Source organism: Halichoerus grypus, chromosome 13 (assembly GCF_964656455.1).
Source record: "Halichoerus grypus chromosome 13, mHalGry1.hap1.1, whole genome shotgun sequence".
Lineage (NCBI taxonomy): Eukaryota > Metazoa > Chordata > Mammalia > Carnivora > Phocidae > Halichoerus > Halichoerus grypus.
Window position 1 is genome coordinate 15350078 of NC_135724.1, and position 24868 is coordinate 15374945.

General features: G+C 36.9%; 1 protein-coding gene across 1 annotated transcript in view; it reads right to left on the reverse strand.

The window, feature by feature from the left end:
* Positions 1–12644: 12644 nt before the first annotated feature.
* Positions 12645–24868, reverse strand: part of LOC118530348 (glutamate decarboxylase 1-like) — a 42609-nt gene continuing 30385 nt past the window's right edge. Inside the window, exons 10-13 of the mRNA XM_078060484.1 lie at positions 21569–21718; positions 16498–16605; positions 14784–14873; positions 12645–12818 (exon numbers count right to left, since the gene is read on the reverse strand). Coding sequence (XP_077916610.1) covers positions 12645–12818; positions 14784–14873; positions 16498–16605; positions 21569–21718 — 522 coding nt within the window. The remainder of the gene's footprint in view (positions 12819–14783; positions 14874–16497; positions 16606–21568; positions 21719–24868) is intronic.

Genomic DNA, 24868 nt, shown 5'->3' on the forward strand with positions numbered 1-24868 from the left:
AGAGGACCGGGAGTATTCACTTTCTTATTCTTTTCCTGCGCTTAAATAAATCAATCTCTTTTTATTCCTTATAAGTAACTGGCTTTAAGTCTTCTCAATTTAGTTGATACACATGAGGAGGTTATGGAGAAACAAAATAGGCTATTTGTATCCTTCTTACGGACCTAGAAGTCACTTACATGAGGACTTTAAGTATCCTTAAAATAAGCTTTGCTTTAATTCTATAGTTTTACAAAAGACATGTTTATTTTTGATTTAGAGAGAGATATGATTGAAATAGATTCAGCTACTTGCATTCCAGAATGAATGATTGCTTCTCTCAATATCATAAGACCTCTTTGACCAATCATATATTTTTCTACTTAGAACCTATATCCAAAATCATAGATCATAGTATTAACATATTAAATGCTTAGAGAAATGAGCTCTTTTGGTCAACTGGATACTTTAGGCTCAAAGTAAATATTTGAACTTTCATCAAATGTTGTAGTAGAGCAAGATACTGAATACGATAAATGTGTAAATTCATTCTCTTAAGCAACTAGCCAATTTCTTGGTGGCTATTCCGGGGATAGAACCCAGTGAGGTCAGACTTTTCTATTTAACTTTATTGGCTTGTAAACCAGTGTTTCAAATTTAACTGCATTTTAGAATCGCTAGGGTTGCTTTAAAACAACAACAACAACAATAACCAATATTCTGATCACAACCCCAGAAATTCTCATTTAATTTGTCTGGGGTAGATCCATGCATTTTTATTATTTTAAAAAGCTCCCCTGGAGAATCACTGGATTGGACCAATGTTGAGGGGTCATGACCCAGAGTAAAGGAACGACAAACAATACAAGGTTCAAACACCCAAAGCACTGAATTCCAGCCCAGTAATCTTTAATAATGCACTGCAGAAACCTGCTTAAGGATTGGGAGAATGCCATAACAACCTTGGCAAGATAATGTGTGGCACATAATCAGATAAAGTCATTATATTTAAAAATTCTGATTTTGCTTCCCTATGATACACATACCCAAAACCTTGGAATTCAGGATATTACATGACTTGTTTAGGGCCACTGCAGTTAATGAAAGAATTAACTCCTGATTTTATGCAGTTTTTATAAATCTGTAGTTGATGTCATATATGCTCTATGCATTAAATTATTTTACGCTCCTCTATCATTTCTCTACTGTGAACAGGGGATGAGGAATGACACACATTGTAGAAAAAATATAGAAAATAATTCCAAATTCCACTATCCTATAGTATTAACAAAATCCTGAAGCATTTCCTTTGTCCATCTAAGTGCATGACACTCATTGATATGCTAGGCATCAGTGTATTCCCATTATTTTCTAGGACTAGAATAGGACATTATCCCTGACCCAGAAGACGTTGCTGTCCAGTGAGAGAGCCAGTTTGCCAAGCATATCATTTCAATGCAATGTATTCAGTGTTAGCAGTTGATAACTATATATTAATTGTGTTCTTCCCATTTATGTCATTAGCACTGGTTACAAAATGGGATTCAAGAGGTAGTCCCTGTCCTTGTAGAGCTAATCATCCAACTGAATATAAGAAGTATCTATTATTAAATGAGACATTATTGGGAAAAAATTTCCTATGAGCCATCAACACCTGCAGTGGGGAGAAATCTGTAAAGACAGAGTTAGAAGTCATAACTCAGTAGACTGTCTCCACAGGTCAGTTGAGCAAGGACTTTCTCTTCTGCTGCCAATGAACAAGCTTCAGGAAAACTATCAAACTAGTAAAAATTGTGCACCGGGCATAAGAGTAGCTTCTTCAGCGGAAGAGACTGCGGGAATCTATGTGGTCTGAAGAAACCAAAGCCTGTGATGATCGGTGGATCAAGGGCAAATGATTCACCAGGCTTTGAGTTCATAAAAATTGATGGGATGGTTAGGAAGACAGCTTGCACCAAAAGAGAACCAGATTGAGCCTACAGAGCAGTATGTTGCACTATCATTTTTTATTAGTTACATCATCCTATGAAACACGTAATTTCTGGAGAACCATAGTCTGTGGCTCTTTTACCCCAGCTCTGTTGTCATGGCAACAAATGTAAAAGACCCACTGAGGGTTCAGGGATCAGTCGTTTGAAATTAAGGAGAGAAACTTGATATCAGCTTCTCTGTTTTCCTTTCCCCAAGCAGAATCACTCAGAAGCCCACTGTACAGGATCCTATTCAATTCCTATTTCTCCCAAATTCTTGTGACTCGCTGTTATTTTCATACTTCAGATCTTCTGCCAAAGTAGAAATTTGTCATGTGGCTCGAGTTGTGAAATATAGGCTCTTTTAAATTTTGCTTTTTGTGTTACACAGTTCTGTGGGATTTGACAAAGGCATGGAGTAATGTATCCATCACTGTTGTCATGACCCAGAATAGTTCCATGGCCCCCAAATTCCCTCATGCTGCCCCTTTAGAGACAAGCCCTCCCCCAGCCCTCAGCGTATGGAGCCACTCATTTGATCTCTTGTCTCCATAATTCTGCCTTTTTCTACAATTCATATGTAACTTCTTTCACTTAGCAAAATGGATTTGAGCGTCATCTGTGTTACCAACAGAACCAAGAGTTTTTTTCTCCTTCTTGCTGAGAGTGTACAATGGAGTAGGTACCACAGTCTGTCCATCTACTGGTGGAAGGGAATTTGGGTGGTTTCTGGGGTTTTGTTTTTTTGGGGTTTTTTTGTTTTGGTGAAATAAAGCTGTTATAAATAAACATTTGCATGCAGGATTTCTAAAAATATAAGTTTTTATGCCTGTAAGATAAATACCTAGGAATGGAATTTGCTAGATCTTATGGTGAGTCTGTGTTTCACTTTATACAAAAAAGTCCGTGTTTTCCAGCATGCCTGCTCTATTTTGCATTCCCAGAACAATCTCTGAGAGTTACAGTCAGTCTATATCCTTGTCTTGCACAAGTAGGACAAGTAATGCAGAAAACAGAAAGATCCCGAACAGGTTTAAGGAAAGGGCCAAAAAACAAAAATTGTGGTATATCTTGTTATGTTGCAATTCTCCTAGGGAGTCCAGCATCCCTAACACAGTGTGGGGAAAGCAGCGGAAATTTTCCAAGTTCCAAGGGGTCTGTGTGAGTGCTGAATTGTTACAAGAATACAGAACTGTGGAGTTACCAATAACTGAAGTTATGTCAGGGTGAGGGCATGAAACGTACTTGCCAATGCAGGACAGAGGAAGCCAAATGGAATGGAATGAGCAGTAGAGTACAGCATATCAATTATTTCCCCATAGCAGCATAATATAATATTTCTACCCCTAACTAAGACCACCTCCAGAACAAATTAAAGCAGAAGGAAATTTGTCCTAGCCTAAGCCCTGTCTCACAATACTCAACTAGGAAGTCTCTATCTTTCATGGTCTTGGAGTTAGGAGGTGAAAGGTAAGCATAAAATGAAAAGAAAAATGATACAAAATTATTCTTCTCACATAAGAGAAAAACAAAACCACAGAAATGTTCTTCACGTTGGAAATCAAGGAAGAAGTACAGACCAAATTTAACAAAGCTATTAAACAACTGTATATAGCTAGCATTTTCACATTTTCGTCATCCTATTTCCTGGGGGCATTTAACTTTTCGATACAGTTATTGTAGCAAAAATCCAGAACTGTTGAATTATCATAATAAGTCATCTGTTCCAAGGAAATTTTAATTTATCACACAGCTACCGAATGTACTTGCTATAATTATACAAAAATCACTCCATAGGATTTGAGAGGGGCTGAGTAATGTTGATTTTCAAAATTATCCATAAGTCACTGAAATAGAGCGCACATGGTAAAGTTAACGTGTTGAGTGAGGTTGTTGCACTTTTAATTATGCTAATTATTTCCTGAGATATGTGATCAGGCAAAGGGAATTAACATAAACTATGAATTGTGTCATACCTCTAGCTCTTGACTAAGCCAAGGATAATTTGGATATGGCTTCACTTCTATTTCTATTTACCTTTAAATAATTTGACGAATGGGAATAAGGGAGCTGAGACTTAGAAATACTGTGTTTACTATCTGTGAAAGATTAACTGTGGCATGAAATATTCCCAAGGGACTGCAGTGGTAAAATGCTCTCAGACAGGACTGCAGGGTTGCCAAGAGAAAATCTGAAATCATGGGTCAGTTCCAAGTACAAGCTCCAAATACATGAGAGGTCTCTGTAGCCAAGATTATATGGTCTGCCTGGGAATACAAGACCAACCTCAGCAAATGTAACATTGATTATTTTGATCCAAGTGTGTTGCTTGCTGTCTCAAAAATCCCTGAGTCTCACATGAAAAGATATTCAACATCACTCATCATCAGGGAAATACAAATCAAAACTATGATGAGCTACCACCTCACAACTGTCAGAATGGCTGCAATTAACAACACGACAAACAACAGGTGTTGGAGAGGATGCAGAGAAAGGGGAACCCTTGCACACTGTTGGTGGGAATGCAAACTGGTGCAGCCACTCTAGAAAACAGTATGGAGGTTCCTTGAAAAGTTAAAAATAAAACTACCCTATGATCCAGCAATTGCACTGCTAGATGTTTACCCAAAGGATACAAAAATACAGGTTTGAAGGGGTACATACAGCCCAATGTTTATAGCAGCAATGCCCACAATAGCCAAACAATGGAAAGAACCCAAATGTCCATTGACTGATGAATGGATAAAGAAGATGTGGTATATTTAAGAAACAAAACAGATGACGGGGCGCCTGGGTGGCTCAGTCGTTAAGCGTCTGCCTTCGGCTCAGGTCATGATCCCAGCGTCCTGGGATCGAGCCCCACATCGGGCTCTCTGCTCCGCGGGAGGCCTGCTTCTCCCTCTCCCATTCCCCTTGCTTGTGTTCCCTCTCTCGCTGTGTCTCTCTCTGTCAAATAAATAAATAAAATCTTTAAAAAAAAAAAAAAAAGAAACAAAACAGATGAACATATTGGGAGGGGAAAAAGAAAAGAGGTAAAGGGAAGCAAACCGTAAGAGACTCTTATTAAGGAGGGCACCTGTTGTGATGAGCACTGGATGTTATATGTAAGTGATGAATCACTGAATTCTGCTCCTGAAACCAATATTGCATTGTATGTTAACTAACTAGAATTTAGATAGAAATTTTTGAAAAAAGAAATAAAAAATTTTAAATTGGTGAATAAGAAAAAAAATAATCCCTAAGTCTCTCATAAATATCTCATATATCTCTTTATATTGGTAAACACTGGGAGTAGGATTCTCAAAAATAGCTTTTATTCTTGCTGTTATCTCAGACAGGTGGACCCTGAGCTCACGGCACATCCTAATGTAATGGGCAAACTCACCTTGGATCAAGAATAACTCAGGGCTGAAATCCTGGTAAAACTTCTTTCCCAGATAAAGATATACCTCTTCCTTCTAGATTAATGTTACATTTTCTGATAAAGTCTGGTCATTTTATCAGAAAGGTGGTGTTCTTGGCACCTAGGAAATAAAATGATAGAACCAGAGTAAAAGTGTTTCCATTTTGGGAGTGTTGTCGAATTATTTGAAATACCTTTCACTCAAGTAACAGATTCATAATCTTTACATCTTTCTTCTTTCAACAGTTGAGATCATACTTTTCTTGGTGCTGCCATCTGCCAAATTCCTACCGAGGCTTCCAGGCCCAGCTACGGACTGTTCCACATCATGCCTTTCACACACGTTTTGCACAGGGAAACGCAGCACGGCAAACTAGAAAGAATCTGAGTTTTGAAACAGAATAGTGAGTTTGAAACCTACCTAAAAGACCAAACAAACAAATAAACAAGAACACTCGTAAAGCTGGTGTTTCTGGTATTAATATTAACATGTATTAGGGGCTTATTACATTCCAGGCACATTTAAAGTATGTAACATATGCAAAGTAATCCATGTAATTCTCATACAACCCGTGAGGAAGTACTACCAGTATTTAGTAGAGAGATGGGGAGAGTGAATACAGAAAAAGCAGGGAACTAGCCCGATTTGCCTTGCTCGTAAGGGACAGAGCTAGGATTTGATCCTAGGAAGCCTGGTTCCAGCATCCATGCTCTTAACCTCTTTGTTATGCTCTTTATTTTCACAGTTTGTGATGGTGCCGTCTTTAGAAAAGAATCAGCTAAAATTAAGTTATGCCAACGTGATTTTAAACTGGAAAACAGCTATCAAAGATTAGGGATTATCATTACCTATTATCACATTTACATCTGTTGTTTTTTATTTGCATAGAGTTGATACACAATGTTACGTTCGTGTCAGATGTACAGCTTAGTGATTCCATACGTTCCTGTTATGCTCTGCTCACCACCAGTGTAGCCACCATCTGTCCCCATATGTCCTATCTTGCTATGATAATATCATTGACTATATTCCTTATGCTGTGCTTTTTATTCTCATGACTTATTCATTCCCTAACTGGAAACCTGTATCTCTGACTTTCCTTCACGAATTTTGCCCAACCCTTAGCCCCATTCTCTCTGGCAACTACCAATTTATTCTCTGTATTTATAGATCTGATTCTGCTTTTTGTTTTATCCATTTAGTGCTTTGTTTTGTTTAGATTCCACATATTAGTGAAATCACATGGTATTTGCCTTTCTCAGTCTGACTTATTTCAATTAGCATAATACCCTCTAGGTCCATCCATGTTGTCTCAAATGGCACAATCTCATCTTTTCTGTGGCTACATAATATTCACTGTGATTATACCCCACATCTTCCTTATCCATTCATCCATTGGTGGACCCTTAAGTTGCTTCCATATCTTAGCTATTGTAAATATGCTTCAGTAAATATAGAGGTGTATATATCTTTTGAAATTAATGTTTTCTGTTTCTTTGGGTAAATACCCAATAGTGGAATTATTGGATCATATGATATTTCTATTTTTACCTTTTTTAAGTAACCTCCATACTGTTTTCCACAGTATCTTTACCAATTTACATCCCCACCAACAGTGTACAAGGTTCCTTTTCCTCCACATCCTTGCCAACACTTGTTGTTGCTTATTTTTTTTTATTTTAGCTATTCTGACAGGTAAGGTGATATCTCATTATGGTTTTGATTTGATTTCCCTGACAATGAATGATGTTGAGCATCTTGTCATGTGTCTGCTGGCCATCTGTATGTCTTCTTTGGAAAAATGTCTATTCAGGTCCTCTGCCCATTTTTTAATTGGATTGTTTGTTTTTTTGGTGTTGAGTTGTATAAGTTCTTTATATGTTTTGAATAGGAACTCCTTATCAGATATATCATTTGCAAATATCTTCACCCATCCAGTAGGTTGCCCTTTTGTTTTGTTGATGGTTTCCTTTGCTGTACAAAAACTATTTATTTTGATGTAGTCCCATAGGACTTTCATAACGCAGTTTACCAGTGACTTAAACTTAGGCAGTTGTAGGACCCAGTTTAATTATTTGTTTTTATCAAAGTAAAAATAGCAAAAATATTCATGGCCTTTCAAGGAATCATAGCCTAAGGTTCTGCTAGAATTTATTGACCAAAGGTAATTTAATTATTTTATAATTAAAAACATAGTAAGGTTTGCAACTAGATGTACTAAAATTACTTTTTTTTAAAGATTTTATTTATTTATTTGTCAGAAAGAGAGAGCACAAGCATGGGCAGTGGAAGGCAGAGGGAGAAGCAGGCTCCCTGCTGAGCAAGGAGCCGGATGCAGGACTTGATCCCAGGACCCTGGGATCATGACCTGAGCTGAAGGCAGATGCTTAACCGACTGACCACCCAAGCATCCCTCAAAATTACTTTCTCAAGAAAATTAAAAGTTATTTTTAGCAGGAAATGTCAGACTATTGCGTGGAAGTTGGGTGAGGATAAGACTGTGAAATATCCTTTGAGGTGCAGAATTGAAGGCATATCCATGTTCTTTATAAATGGTTCACTAATTTGGGAGTACATGGATATGACTTAATGGGATATCTATTATTTCTATATATAGTTTAAATAACATCAGCATAGCTGCTATCATCATTGTATCAAGGAAGCTTCTTGCAAAATTGTTTTCTAGGGTGAGAGGACATTCCATGTGGGAGTGAAGATGAGAAAGATTTAATGTCCATCAACTACTATATTTGTAAAAAGGAAAACTATGATGGGGACCTAGAGATAAGACCTCACATGAGACTGGGGGAATAAATTCCAATATTCTTATAAAATATTTGTTGAATTTGTACTCACATTTCATACTGGAGGGTTTGGCCCAAGAAAAAGACTCAGGAGGAGGTACCCTGGGTTGAACCTTGCAGAATAGGTACACTTTTGATGGAGAGAACCGGGTCTCATTACAATGAAAGTGAACGAGGAAGGTGCCAAGGAGAGCACAGACACTTGGGGGTTGGTATTCCTGAACCCTTGATGTGGGCTGGGGGTTAAGAGTCTGACAAACAGCCCATGAGGAAAAGCAAGGGACTGGTTGGTCAGAATGAACATTAAAAGCTGTGACCTGGATAGAGGACTGATGTCAAAGTCAGACATTTGAGGGGGGAGGAGTGAAAAAAACCCCAAAACCTTGACCCTTCAATCAAAGGGAGTAATAGGACCAACTGAGCTGAGACAAAAGCCAGACAGAAAACTGAAGAATGCAAGGATATAGAGTAATGTGATTCAGCAAAAGAGAGATTGTTTATAATTAATATAGGGCCTTAGTGGCTCTTCCCTGTTCCAGGCCCACACCTGCAGGGCTGCACTGGAAATATTTAAGAGTTAACTGCACCAGAGTCTTCAAATATTCCTTATCAGCCTCTTGGGTAAAAGATAAGCATTGAGATAATACAAGGGATCCAACTGTTAAATCAGACTCAAACAAACCAGAGATCTTATCCAGTACAAAGCCTTAGTAAGACTCTCGAGGATAGAGGTGATTATGAAGCAGAAAGTAGGAAGAGGTATGGAATTATCCAATGGTTTCCCAGATTCTTTCGTGCTGGTTCAGGATGCTCTGTGACCTGCATTAACATATAGAGTCTCTAAGTAATGTATGATTCTACATTAATTACACAGAAGGGAGCTTATTCAATCATGAAACATCTCCACTTTATACACCAATAGTTACACAGTTTAAGTGATATTTTCCACAGCGCTAAACCCTCTGAATTCATAAATTCCAGTTTACTTCCTATATGCAAGCTAAATAGACCAATGACATTGTGCTAACAAGGCTCTCCCTTTTGGATTTCTGTGCTACTAAGATCTAAGCTGTCTCTCAAGCTAGAAACTAAACAGCAGGCTCTTTCAACTTTTCTCTTCCAGATACATTTTGGTAATTTTACTTCCTAAATAGCTCTTAATTCCCTATTGGTTGGCACTACTAGGCCCTTATCCTTCCTTGGCTTATTGCAATAGCCTCTAAAACTAAGGTTCTGTGCTCAAGGCTTGAACCTCCTCTAATGCATCCTTGAAACTACCATCAGAATAAAAGCCTATATGTTGTGTATGATTCTATAGAAGCACTCTGAATCAAAAATACAATTTTAAGAAATACATTAACTTCTTTTTTTGGTCTACCTCACTGTACTCTAAATTCTGGAGATACAGTCTCTCTGGGAGTCATCTCTTTTGGTTAAATGAATGACATTCATAGTGTTAAAAACATATTATGTTATGTTTGGTAAAAGCTTAAATAAACAACTTGGTAATATTCTTTTAAGAATTTCATGTTAAACTAAATCTCTTAGCAGCAAGAAAGGGGACTTTCTATAGAATTTCTATAAGCTATGGAAGGCAAACTCACACATTATTTCATGCAATTCAAGGCTAATGCCAGACGCTTGTTTGAGAGAACACAGCCATGGGAAAAGTGGTTAAGTGTTCTGTGGCTAAGATAATTTTGATTGACCAGTAAATAAAAAATAATCCAAGGTCAAGGAGGTAAGGGGTGACATAGGTTAATGAATATTATCCTTTAATTTAAATGTCACAAATTTTCAACCTTGTGTAAAAAAGGTATCCAAATAATTGAAAATGTTGCATACCTCAAAATAATAGAACAATTCTTATTAGGTTCATTGCTATTAACGGGGCACCATTGAAAAACTCAGATTGTAGATTTCTGGAAATGCTACAAAAAATATTTGCTTAATCCATAGAATCGATATTAGAAGAAAGCACTGTTCTAACCTGTTTCTATAACCCACATAATATGCACATTATATTGAAGTAGTATTATGATTTACTATATTCTTATTTCCAAGTGTTTTTTAAGAAATAACACGAGTACCCACAATTGTGAATATAGGGACAAAGAAACTTGAGGTGCGCTTTTGAAAAGGAAATGTTTAATATCTCTTTGATAACCTTTATGTAATGATAGGCAATCATGCATAATGCATAGGGGAGAAACAGATTTATGTTTCTAAGCCTGACAAACCCGATCACATTTGGAACAAACCCTCCAGTCTAGAACAGTGTAATTCTTATCAAGGGATACATCGCACTTAGATAATTAAAGTGCCATTCCCTATATCTCACAAAGACACAGCCGATCAAAATCTGTAGCATAATCAATTTTATGTTTCCTCTGAGGAAAACTTTGGATCTGAAATGTCTTATTTATTTGGTAGAAAAACAATTGAAAAGAATCTCTATCCCAATTCATGTGTTTTTCTTTCTAAAATATAGAAGTTCTTACACATTTAACTTGAATGAATGCAACACAGCTTGGAAAACAGAAGGGTACAATGTCCTCTGCAGTAAAGAAACGTGACAATATCAGATTGTAACCCTGAATGATTAATAAAGATAAAGCCAATGTTATGGAACTTTATTTTTACTTGGTATATATTTTTAACTCTCTGGTTCTATTTGGCATACTAAAAAATGAAATATGCAACACTAACATTAATTATGCACCAAGCCTATACACAGTCAACGCTATAGGTCTCTTCCAGCTTCTTTGTCTACTGGGGGAAAGTAAATTGTCAACAAGCTATAAAGAAGAAGTTACATATACTCTATGTGAAATTTTTTCCCTCTTTATATTTTTCTCTAGATTCAACCCTGTATTTCCCTCCACTTTTCCCAGTACGTGATATTAAGTTTTAAGTTTTCAGATTCCTTTGAAGTTACAGAATCATTTGATTTTTTTCTATATCGAGAAAATATCTTTTTATTTTTCCAGCTTGATTGTGATATAATTGACAAAATTGTAAGATATTAAAAGTGTACATCATGATGGTTTGATACATGTATACATTGTAAAAGAAAAACTGACACAGTTTAAAAAAATATTTAACATAACTATTTTATTCTAACAAAAACCTGTAGCATGGGCATCATTATTATTCCTGTTTCAGAGAAGAGCAAAGAGAACTGCTTAAGTCAAGTGATTTGACAAACGGCTCAACTGGTAGGTAGTGAATGTTAATTACAGCAGATATTTGGCAGATTCTTCGTCATGCACACTTGAGAAGAAACCATCCTAAGCTTCAAATTTAGGTTTCATTACTTAGCAGCAGCATGATGTTAAACACATTATTTAAACTCTTTAAATCTTCATCTTCTCATTCGTGAAATGGAGATAATAAATCACTTAAATCACAGCATTAATAGAGAACTGAATGAGACTGTGCAAGCTGAAATACTTAGCATACCATCTGATATACAGTAAGTGCTCAATTAATGTTAGCTATTATCTCCAAAGTGGAGCTGGAAAACGCTAATGATATCATCAATATGGAGCCACCTGATTCCATTTTATAAAATATGGCTGATATACTTTTGGAGAACTGTAAAAGATGTCGCTGCAGTTGATCTTTAGAGACATTAAAAATGGTGTTGCAGAGGGGCGCCTGGGTGGCTCAGCCGGTTGAGCAGCTGCCTTCAGCTCAGGTCATGGTCCCAGGGTCCTGGGATCGAGCCCCGCATCGGGCTCCCTGCTCAGCAGAGAGCCTGCTTCTCCCTCTGCCTCTGCCTGCCACTCTGCCTACTTGTGCTCTCTCTCTGTCAAATAAATTAATAAAATCTTAAAAAAAAATGGTGTTGCAGAAAAAAATGAATTAAATTCTTGCATAGAAACATGGTAGACCCACAGTCCCTTCTAAATACAAAGGCAAGGTTCAAAAGGGAGATGTCAGACCCTGTCATTCCTGTCTCTCTGCTCCAAAATACAGAACACTGTATTCCATCCGATCTGTTTGAAAAAGAGAAACATGCTGTGTCTGATTTTATTTTTTACAGAGACAGAATACTACCATGTGATATTGAAAATGATTTCAATTCAGGAAGTCTTTATTCAGTTAATTCCAACATGTAAATATATGCCAAGTTACTGAATGCCCACAGTGGAACTTCTTCCTTTACAAAAATCCTCTAATGGAGGGATTTTTATCTTTCTGACTCACTGGTGTACTCTGAACACACCAAGAAAAGTAGCTGACATTTAACAGATTTTCAATAATTTCGATCAAATTAATGAAAATACAAATACATGAATGAACTTGAACTTATTTATCTTCAGTGAACCGGCTTCCCTTTCATCATCTTACATAGCAAAGGATAAAAGAGAATCATAAGTTCTAAAAGAGGATACCACTTACAGTATTCCTCTCTTGTTATCTTCAGCAGCAGATTTTTTTAAGTTGTTGTTCACACTTGTATTCAAGCTCATACTGAAGTCTCATAAATCCTTTCCAAGCCTTTCAATTTCATCAATAAGGTAGTCAACATCTGCTCGCCTTGTGGCAGGGTTAGAAAAAACCATTCGAAAAAAATTTACTTTGTCCCCACATGGCCGGTAGCGTATCATGGCTGTGCCTTCCTTCACCATCTGTGCTTTAATCTTCGGAGCAATCTGTGTGTAAATGTAAATATTATTAAAAGGTAATTTTACAAGTATATGCTCTCCCACATTCTAGATGGCTACATAACTATCATTAGTTCGGAGTAAATAGCAGGCAATTTAAAACTATCAGGGATAATTTTTAAGAAGAGGCTGAGTACAGGAAAAAAAAAATAACACCCATCATGCTCTATATTCCTATGGTAGCTCTCATTACTTCACAATGACCAGATGCATAAAATAAGATAAAGGTGCTAGAATGCATTAAAGAAGGTTGTATGACATCTTGCTTATATTTATATGGCAATTCAAATAGAAGTATCTGAGAAAGAGGTGAAAGGAAATAGGAAATGGAAAAATGGCATATTTTGGTATTATAACTTTCATTATTTGAATTATTGTACTACATCTTGAGTTTTTCTACAAGGTCACTGTTTTGCAGCAAAACAGTTTCTTAGTAAATTTCCCGGAAACAAATCCCGCCTGTGTAATCATCCTGAACAGCTCTTCCAGCAACAACACACCGTGACACTGGGTCACATTAGTACCTTCCCGGGGTATTATCAGCAGGGCAAAGTGGCGCGGACACTCAGGAAAGCCAGAAGAGGGCATTCTAGAACCCCTCAACCTGCTCCTCTTCTCAAAACTTCTGCTTCTGCACACAGCTCACTTTTAGATTGCTGCAGATGCTATCCATGACTTAACTTCCCCCTAAGGCTTATGTAATGGCTGTGTAGAAGCCAATATATATTTATCTCCCTTCTAGTCGGGCATTTCACGTAGTGTCCTTCCCTAGTTAATATTTTAGTTAATCAAGATGATCATAAAATAATAGATACTAGTTATTGCCTGCAATATTTTAAAGAATTGTTTCATGGTCTTCCCCTTGCCTTCCATCCAGGAACATGTCCCTAAGAGGGACAGCTCTCTGGTAAATGAGCTGTGTGTACCTCGGGGGCCAGCTTGCAAGTCTGTGTAAATACGTGCCTCACTAGCTCTCAGCTGGTAGTAAGTGCCCTCGTGGAAGACCACACTTACAGATTTAGAAAACTAGGAAGAGTTTCACTTAAAACTTACCTCAAACCCTGAAAGATTTTAACAAGTCATATTATGAGAAGCAAAAAGCAAAACAAAACGATCTTCATTTTCACTTAGGCCTTACAAGCCCAGTGAGATTTTGATGATTGAAAAAGCTGAAGCTCTTGAACACTGATATCAGAGAGTTTGTGTCCAGTGCGTGCTAGGACACCCCACATTACCCAGCTAAGTGGTTATGATGGTGGCTTAACTCAAAGTAAAATGTGTATCTGGGATGCATGCTTAAGATTGGTTAAAAACTTACAATAAATATATGTGATAAATTACATATAATGGTGGTGATCCTCTTTATTTTAACATATATCATTAAGGTAAAGACAAAATATCCCCCTTGCTATGATATTCATTTGGATTTTTTTTTCAGTATTATTGTTTATTGTTCTCTAATAAAATCTCACATTCTTGCTCAGATGATCTTTTGATAAGTATTTCAAATTTTGTAACTCTTCTCCAACTACCTCTTCTATTGCTGTTAAGAATTGTGATGATTTATATTCTTGTCTTCTCTCCTACTAAGCTTTCTTAGCCAATTTAGGACTGGGATTCTGTCTAATTTATTTTATACCTCTAACTCTTATTGGAACACCTGATATACATTAATTGATGAATGGCTTAAGCAAAGAGTAGGAAACTCAGCATATTGCATATTAAACACTCAGTAAATATTTTTCAATTATATAAATGATGACTGGATTAATTTGCAAAATGACTGACATGTTGAGATTGAGCTCACCTCTATACAAGTATTAAATTAATTGCTTGGGGCCACATGACCACCATGTACTAGCCAATCAAACTAACCAGACAGACACATTATTTAAAAGGCAATATTAAAATTAAAAACAGCACACACACACACATACACACACATACACTTACCTTTTGGAATTCTTGATCTCTTTCAAAACCTTTTGGCATATGTTTAAGTCTTGGTGGAAAATACCAGAAGCAGACATTGGTGAACTCAGGCTAAATCAAACATAAAAAGTTTACAAGTATCCTTAAAACCCTACCTAATTCCTTAAGTATTTCAGAGGTATTTTAATGAATTTGATTGTTAATATGTTTAAAAATAGTTTTTAAGGACCTAATACACATCAGACCCTGGGCACAGAAACAACAGAAATGGTCACTGTCCTCATAGAGTTCCCAGTTTGGCCTAGGCTCTTGCTGTCTTTCTCGAAAACCTCTCCTACCACAATTCTTGATGATTTTCCTATTTTTGCAGGTCATCCTCAATGTGCTCTGGGCTATCAGTTCCCTCAGAGATCTTCAGCCGCCCATTCCATGACCATTCCTCAAAATATTTTAAACAATAATGCTAGTTCCAGTTTCATATTTGAGAAAGGTCATTTGGGTTGAAATATGGACAATGGATTAGAGGAGAGAACAAGTGGAGAGAGAAGAATATTAGATATTAGAATATTAGGCTATGATAGTAAGGCAGGAAAGAATGGAGAAGACTTCACTAAAGCAGTGGCTGTGGGTACAGATCGGAGGGTTTACACTTCCAAAATCCTCAACAGATATAATTAACCTCTCTCTGAATTCACCTTGAAATAACCTCTGGAAGGTTATTTCAAGGTGAATTCAAGCTTTCTGGTTTCAGTGAGTAGATGTCTTTCACATAGATAAAAAGTGTAAGAGAACTTTACTTAAATTTAAGCTCATTTCGGAGAGGAAAATAAACTAGTAGAGGATATGCAGTATTTAAAAAAAGACAGACTTTTGGGCACCTGGGTGGCTCAGTCGGTTAAGCGTCTGACTCTCGATTTCGGCTCAGGTCTTGATCTCAGGGTCGTGAGATCCAGCCCCATGTGGGGCTCCACACTGGGTGTGGAGTCTGCTTAAGATTCTCTCTCTCTCTCCCTCTGCCCCTTCCCTTCCTCTCTCTCTCTCTAAAAAAAAAAAAAAAAATTAAATTAAATTATATTTTAAAAAAAGACTTTACTTCTAGTTTCCACTTAAGACTGCAAGAGACTCACAAAAATTAAGATAATAATATAGTCAGAAGAAAATAATTTCAAAGACAGACAAAGCACATTTTTTTCCTAACAGTTGTTCTTATTAGCATGGTTTCATGCCACTGGATGGTTGACTGGGACTTGGAGAGGAAAGTGGACAGAATGCTGGCAAAAATCTCAATTTTTTTCATTAATATCTACTTAGTGGCTTAATAATGATCTACTAAAGATTATCATAATTTGAAGTCCACCTTCTCCTATGATCTACTGTCCAGAAACCCAGCTGCATAGTATAACATACAAGAAAAAAGCAAGTACAATTAAATTACTCTTATTCTGTGCCAGAGAAATCAGAAAAGCAATTGTAACCAAGTAGTTTTAATTGTCTTAAAAATGAAAATATTGAATATAATCATCAGATAAAAGTCTTTTGGACCCTTGGCATATAAGACATAAAACTTAAATGAAACAGGTTTTAAAACCTAAGTGATTTGCATTTAGATAAGATAAAAATATTTATGATAATTGCTAAGTATACTTTTAAAATTATCTCAGGTAAAATTCAGGTAAGAATTCTCAGCAAACAAAGTATAAACCAATTAAATTATAAAAAAAAAAGAAGTCCTTACCTCTGCATCAAACACAAGCTTAAAGTTATCTTTTTTCTTCAAAACCTTATAGAAGTATTTTGCAAGTTCCATGTATCTGTTGATCTGTGCCTCAAAACCATGGGTTCCCTATAATAAAAAAAAAAAAAATTAAAATAAAGTTTCCATTCAAAAGTAAGTTCCTTTAAATTACATTGAAAAAGTTCCTGAAATTGATTACAATTATTTAAATGTACTTATTTAAATAATGTGATTATTATCTTACTACTCGTAGGTGTTCTCCATTATTACTTCATTTTTATTTCCAGATCCTTATCCCACTTTGCTCCCTACTGTCTGTGAACTTAAGGCCAATTACTTAGGCTTCCATACTGCAGGGCCTAGATCTACACATGTTCGCTAAATATCTTGACATGTAATTTTCATCTGTCTAGTATGTAGAGCAAATTTTTTAAAATTACATGTAATGTTATGAGGAGTGGGAGAAATACTACAAATAAAGCTCTTGGCATATTTGCCAGCAGAATGTATTTAAAAATTAACAACCGTTGAGCTTCTGCTACATCACAGGCATGCAGTTCAGTCCTTGAATCACATGGTTAAATTTACTTTTAGAAGAGCCCTAAAAGGTGGGCAACTGAGACACAGAAGCGCTGTCCAGTCTGTGTCTCCACCCACCTTCTTTCCCTCGATGATTTCTGCTTGTCTCGTGGTACTAAGCACTACACAGGGGGTGACTTTCCCACACCCTGTTTTCATTTGAGACCTTCTCTCTGAATCTCAGACTTATACACTAAACTACTTATTCAACTCTCCACTGAGATGACTAATGAACATCTCAAAATGGCATGTCCATGACTCAACTCCTGATCTTTCTACACAAACTTGGTTCTCCCACAGTCTTTCCAATGTCAATAATGTATCAATTTGATCTTCTAGTTGCTAAAGACCAAACCTTAAAGCTCTCCTATCCTTGAACTTCTGCTTTTTCTCCTAGTCCACATCTAACATTTTGGTAAATTTCATAAGGGTTACCTTCAAAATGTAATTAGAATCTAATATTCCTTAACCTGTCCACTGCCACTCTGCCGGCCCAGTCACTCTCTCCCCATTATTGAAATTGTCTCCTAACTGATCTCTTTGCTTCTGTCCATACACCCGTAACCCAAGCTGTGGGTATGCATTCACAGTTATTCTAGGCTTTACAACCACATGAAGTGGTATGTTCGTGGATTCTCAATACATAAGCCTTTGTAATCAGAGCTGGCTTCATGGGCATGCCACCTGCACGGTCACGCAGGCCTTATACTCAGAAGGGATTTGTGTTTAGTTTAATTCTCTGCCATTGCTGTCCTGAAATTCTTTAAAATTTTGCCTTGGGCTTGTGTTTGTAGGTAAAGTGAATAAAGTGTCCCTAGTGAGACTGTGGATCATGCATGTGAGCTAAGGAGATACAGGCAACTTCCATGTCTTGCCACCCTATTCACACACAGCATTCGCAATGTTCAATGAACACAGGATTCCACTGGCCCTGTCATATGTGGGAGCTCCGTGACTCTCCATGCGAGTACAGGTGAACACAACTGAGCAAGCGGGGATGGTAAGAGCCCTAAGAGGCCACACGTTATGCTCAAACCAGAACTTGTTCCCAACAGAATTTGTTTCCTTCACTCCTTATCCTTTTCAGTGAATTCAATATCTTTCTCCACAGGAAGTATATATGTATATTTTGTGTAATATTTATAATATGTATATTTTATATGTACACATATATAATATATGTAAAAAATTTAATTTATGAATATGTGGTTAGAACCAACAACTCTCACAATTTTGAACAAACATTCATTTGGAAAAGGCATTGTTAGTATTTGAAATGCTTAAGAATATGAATGATTCAATATCAATGGACTGATTTCTTGTGATAACCACGTTATCATCTGATATTATGCCAGAAATTTTTCTTTGAGGGCAATCTGGTTTGGGGGAAGCTATAAACAGTTAAAAAGGGAAGGAGAAAAGTTAATAGAAATTTATTGATGAAGAATGTTCCTACTTTCAATTCTGAAGAAATGAGGCCAAGGATCACTGAAGTGATTACCATAGAATTTACTACTTTCCAGGAATTTTCCATATAGAACTTTTGGTGGCATTCATGCATATTGGATTGGCATTTAAAAATATCAAGGTATGTGTCCATATTGCAAATGCATCTTTAAGCTCTGTGAAAAAAAATCTACAAAGGTCGAATATTATAGACAATGGCACTTGTAGTTAAAGCTTTATTGGCCCCCGTTAGCCCATGTTCTCCAAAAAGCAGACATCACGATGAGATTAAAGGTGCCAGGATTTTAGTGGTGGAAGTAGCTTGTTGGAAGAGATTAGGAGGAGTTGGTTAGATTACGAGAAGAAGTCAGACCCTAAGTGAAGGGGAAAGGGGGCCTAAGTGGGGTGAGCTCCCTAGACTACCATGAAGTCTGAGGAAAATACAGAAAGGCCACTGGGGAGGCCTCACACCAAGTCAGCTGTCAGAAGAGCCTTATGCCTCTCAGGAAGGGGAATGCCTTAGAATCCTAGACTCAGTCACTGGCTGGGAGAAAACTTTGGGAAACAGCCCTGGGGCAAATGTCATTATGAATCTAAGAGAAGCAGATGGGGCTTTTGGACAATTAAACTCCCTATAGCATTCTCATGGCCAAAACAGATTCATTTTAAGAATCCAAAAGCAGTCCAACCCATGCAGAAAAATCCATGTAAAAGGAAGCTTTTGTGTTATATTTGCTTTTGCATGTATAGTCAATGTTTGTAGCATCTCATATTAGTATATGATTGTCTCCTTATTTTTATAACCTATCAGTATTTTATGTAATTGACTTTATTTATAAGAAATATGAATTTCATTAACAGTGGCTCCTCTTTCTACCATCAATGAAGTACACATTGTGTAATTAGAGCAAAGGAGGACAAAATAGAATTTTTCAAACTTGCAAGTCAACTCCTCCCTTTCGAACCTGCTATGGATATTTCCTGAACTTGATTTCCAGTGTGAGTCATGTTTTTTTAATGGGAAAAGCATTTGCATTCCAGTGTATACTGAGTTTTTCTGTAATCATCTGCACCCACTGAAAGGGTATTAAATTTTTCTTATCTCCCCAGGAGTCAAATGCTTTTCAAAAGAAGATACTTTAGCATTCAGGGGTAAACATGAGCTCTCTCCTTCCCTCCCTCTCCCTCAGAGTGGGTGTGCCAGCTCAAGTACAAGATTCCAGTTTCCGAAATGCAGGCTCCCTGTCCTGTGGTAGAAATCTCCTTTGCACACATAGGGTGATGTGACATGGCCTCACCGTGTTGCCTGAGGGGGAACCAGGGTATGGAAAACTGACACTGAGATATTCTCTAAGTAAATAGGTGATCTTCCTCTGATTCAGAAACCTTATGTTTATAGGAAAGATGAAGTAAATAAATATAGATACTAAATATTCAGTGGTCACATCTGTTTTATAGAAGGCCAAACAAGGTGGCCCAAGTACACAATTCTTTGACAGTCTAGCTTAATCCAGGCCAAACGTGCTTATCTGTGCCTTTTAAACTGCAGGTCATAGGCCATTGGTGGATAATAGAACCAGTTAAGTGGGTCATACCAGCTTTTCTTTCAAAGAGAAAGAGTAAAATAGAAAATATTAGAGAATTTCATATTATAAGATGTTTTCCTGAAACTTTTGTTTTAATTATGTGTGTGTATCTATTATTGGGCCACAACATAAAATTTATTTCTTACTGTGGATTGCATTAAAAAAGGTTAAATGCCACTCCTTTATTGTATAAAATAATAGATGAACTATATGATGCTTTTCATAATCCCTTACATATATAATTTCTTTTATAAATGTTTCGATACATATTGAGCATTTATGAGTTCAAGGATAAACCTGTTGACAAGTATCTAGGTGTATATACTCATTTAAGGAACGTCAAGGTATATGCAGTGACTGACAGCTAAGCTTTAGCAGAACCAGCAACCTCTTACAGAATTCAGGAGGTCCATGAGAATATTTACATAAGTAAAATATGTACAGAATCAGACTGAGGGATATTTGGATTATCAGTGTCTGAGAGATCTACACAAAATTTTGAGCTTTGTGTTTGCAAAAATTTGAACTTAGAATATTTTTTAAAGCAAGTTTAACGAAATTTCCAAACTGGATATTTAAAAATCTTCAGGAAAAGAACTTAGACAATGCATATCTTTGAATAGTGAAAGTTATCAGTGAAACTCCAAGATGAACTAATGGCTGATTGTCTTCCTGAGTAACTGATATTCTTGTATCAGAATGTTGACTATACATCAGGTTGTTGCTGGGTGACTTCTATGAAAAGTGGTGTCTCTGGTTTTGTGGTAATAGATTTCTAACAAGAACAACAAAAAAAAGACGTCAAATTAAATAGCAGTGTCGGTAATACATTATAGATGGTGTTAGTTCATGTCAAAGCTTTCATCTGCACAGAACCCAATGTCCATCTTTCTATAGAGGACTGGGGATGGAGTGATAGAAACAGCTTCTAAAAGCATGCCAATTATTTAAGTTAAAACTTATAAATAAGGGGCAGGCGAAGGGTATAGAACATATCCTGCTGTTGTCATAATCTTTGGAGAGAACATCTGCTGATCTTGACTCCAAGGTAGATTGCACATCGATGTAATAAATAAGGGTTCACATCTGAGAATCTATGTTGACTTTATGTCTACTTGACTATTAACAATTCCAATGAGTAGGAGGGAAAAAACAGTTTTTTTTAAAAAGTTGCAGACAAATTTATATTCTTAATAGATTTTTATTCCTACAGTTTGGTAGAGTATATAGTAACAGTGGGACATGCCAAATTTTTTTCCACCTCAGTTGGAATTTAGACCTGAGAAGCCAAGCTTGTCATCTGTAATTAGAAATATAGTGGTTTTCTTGAGAGATGTTTAGGAAAATAATGAGACTAAAACTTTGGAAAAGACACCCAAATAGAACTCTAAAAAAATGGAATAGCCTATACTCTTTATCCAAATGAAGAGGACCTAATAAAAGGGATGACAATTTCCTACCTTTGCTTTCCACATTAACCATAGCTTAAAGATATCAACATGTCGGCCACACTGAATAGTTTTATCTCCAGTGTCAAAGTCTACGTCGTAGAGTTTATCTGGCTGGAAAAGACATCCAGCTCGCATCTGGTTGCATGCTTCCAGAAGACCCTAAAGAGGGAATAATATATCTACATGCAGATTATATACATTTCAGTAAGAAACCACCATTATTTATTTCAATTAACTTAGCATTTCTACTTTACATACACTTTTTTTCGGTTACCTTCATTTATTTTATTTTTTAAAATTGTATAAAGTTTTGCATTTTAATTCCGGTATAGTTAACATACAGTGTTATATTACTTTTGGGTGTATAATCTAGTGATTCAACAATTCCGTATGTTATTCAGTGCATGCACTTTTAAAGAGAATTTTATCTTATATAAAAATATGTTACTTTTCTAGGATTTTAATATATCCAGTTGTTCTTTGGGTTTATCTGGAACAACAGATGGTATAATTGGATTAACATGATTTCTATATTTTTCTTTAACTTTTCTCAAAGTCCTTGAAGTTTTGCTGCTCTTTTGAATCACTTGCTACAATATACTGAAGTTAATGAGCACTGAGGGCCTTGTTCACTTGAACTAAACTATCCCATGAATCAGCCGTTTGGGTGCCAGTTAGCAAAGTGCTCTGAGAGTCACAGTAGGTAGAGAATAAAGTAACCCATTCATTTAATTTTGTGCTTCTCACATAAAAGATGTTGAAAGAGTGGAGAAATATTTGCTTTGGATGGTTAAGAAGAAATGTTTCCCATCACCCAGTTAAAGAGAGACTTTTCTCAAAGGGTGTGTGCAGAGAGAGCACAACCAAGGCTAAATCCGTGTGCACAGACGGGGTACCGTTTAAATATACATCAAGCATAACTTTTGTACAAGAAGCAAATAACAATATTATGTGTTTAGTATCAACTGGCCGCTTCACAAATAGTATATCATTTGAGCCTCACAGAACTCTCATAGCAGAGGTACTATTGTTCTATCATTTTTGTAGACTGAGGAAATGGATACTTTAACATATTGAGCAATCTTCAAGGTCACATAACCAAACAGTGATCAATCTGGGATCTGACAGAAGGGCAGTTTGTCTTGGAGTTTGTGGAAACCCAACTTCAAAGCAAAAATCTCACACTCCTTTGTTTAGGATAGGCTGTGGATCTAGGCAAAGGAGCACAATGTGGTGGTAAGAATTGAAGTATTTAGGGGAAAAGGAATAGAAATGATACCTTGAAAAGAGTGCCTTATGTATCTATATGTTAGGACTTCTCTTTACACATGTAAATATTTTCTTTACTTCAAACTCCCTTTTAATGTTATGTTAGACAAGAGCTGGAGACTATTTAAAATACTTTAAAACAGTATAATCAGTGTAAGTTTTATCTACTCTCCTGATGTGATAAGTAAGCTACAGTTAGTCATATTTACCCCCAATCTGTTGCGCACTGTGCGGGGGCTGCGGATTTGTGGTGAGCAAGGGTGGAAATGCTCTGCCCCACGGACCTTACAACCTGGGCTTCAGGAGGTTGGGTGGGTTGGACACTAAACCAAATATGGCATATGTGAATGTGAAATTGTACCAAGGTTAAATGCTATGAAGGAGTTTCACAGTGTTGGAATATTCCACTCTAAGGATCAAGGATTTTTCCCTTAGTCTGAAAGTCTAGGAAGACTTCTGGGTAAAAGTCATTTTCAAGTTCAGTATGAGCTAAACTAGAAAGATGCTGGGGGAACGTGTGGGAGACAAAATGGAGCCAGACCCTGATAGGCAGAAGGAGAAACTCCTGCGAAGGTCATAGGCGACAAGCTGCATGATTCCTTGGAAGTAAGGGCAGGTCAAGGGATATCAAGGGCAGAAAGCAAAAGGAAGCACAAGATGAATGGGAGAGCCGAGAAGGGTATGGGCTGTACCTCCCAGGCTTTGTAGGCCATGTCAGGGATTTTAATCCCCATCCTAAAAGCAATGAGAAGCCACTGAATGGGTTTCAATTTTGCATTATGAAAAAGTTCTTCTGGTTGAAAGAGATTGACATGATTAGCACTTCATTTCAAAAACACACAGCACGGGGTGCCTGGGTGGCTCAGTCGTTAAGCGTCTGCCTTCGGCTCAGGTCATGATCCCAGGGTCCTGGGATCGAGCCCCGCATTGGGCTCCCTGCTCAGGGGAGAGCCTGCTTCTCCCTCTCCCACTCCCCCTGCTTGTGTTCCCTCTCTCACTGTGTCTCTCTTTGTCAAATAAATAAATAAAATCTTTAAAAAAACAAAAACAAAACACACGGCACTTCCTTTCCCTTAAACAATTAAATAAAAGACATTTAAAATAGTTTTAATTGTATTTTAGGTACAGTTACAGCAAAATATATATACTTATAGTGCCTATATGTGCCTTTTCAGCATCAAAAAATATATTCATCAAATACTGAATATACTTGGTTTAAACTGCTCATTAAGGCATGAGTTAAAATGGTCTAATGTGCAACCTTAGGCATTCAGATGGTTGAATAGATAAGGATCAAATGTTCCTCTTAATTTAAGGCTACAGCACAATAGGCTTATTTTCCAGAGATGACCCTAAAAATAGTGAAAGCTTTAGTAGTTTGGGGGTTCTGTTCTCCCTCCATTGATCATCTATCTGTCTTTAAGAAAAGATAAAAAAGAAGTATAAAACAAGAAACAGAAACTTAACTTCTTTGAGGAACACATGATATGTGATAACAGAATAAAATGTACTATTTCAACGTACTCACTATGGATGAAGAAATCAGGGAAGACTGCAAAACATTTGTTTTTGAGTCTTAAACATAAAGATATCAGAAATCTGAACGTTGAGGACAGACCTGTTAGCAACAGGAAGAGGGAGCAAACTCAGAAGCTTCTTAAAGAAAACAAATGTAGTCAAACTATAATTTCCAGATATTGGACACACAGGAGAGGACAGGAAGGAGTAGCCTATTAACCTGCAGGCTTCAAACACAAGGCAGCTGCCCTTTTATTGATGGGATATTGAAGGAATATGGCCACCATGTGGCCAACTTCACAGTCTGAAGCAGAGCTAAAAGTTCCAGCCTGCGTCGCTGAGAATGGCCTAGGCTAAGAGAGAATAAAGACTCTTTCAGAAGAGACAAAGTGGGCACTGAGTACTCAGGAGTGAGTTTCTTAAATTCCACATATAAGTGAAATCACATGGTATTTATCTTTCTCTGACTGACTTATTTTGCTTAAGCAAGATACCGTCTAGCTCCATCCACATTGTGGCAAA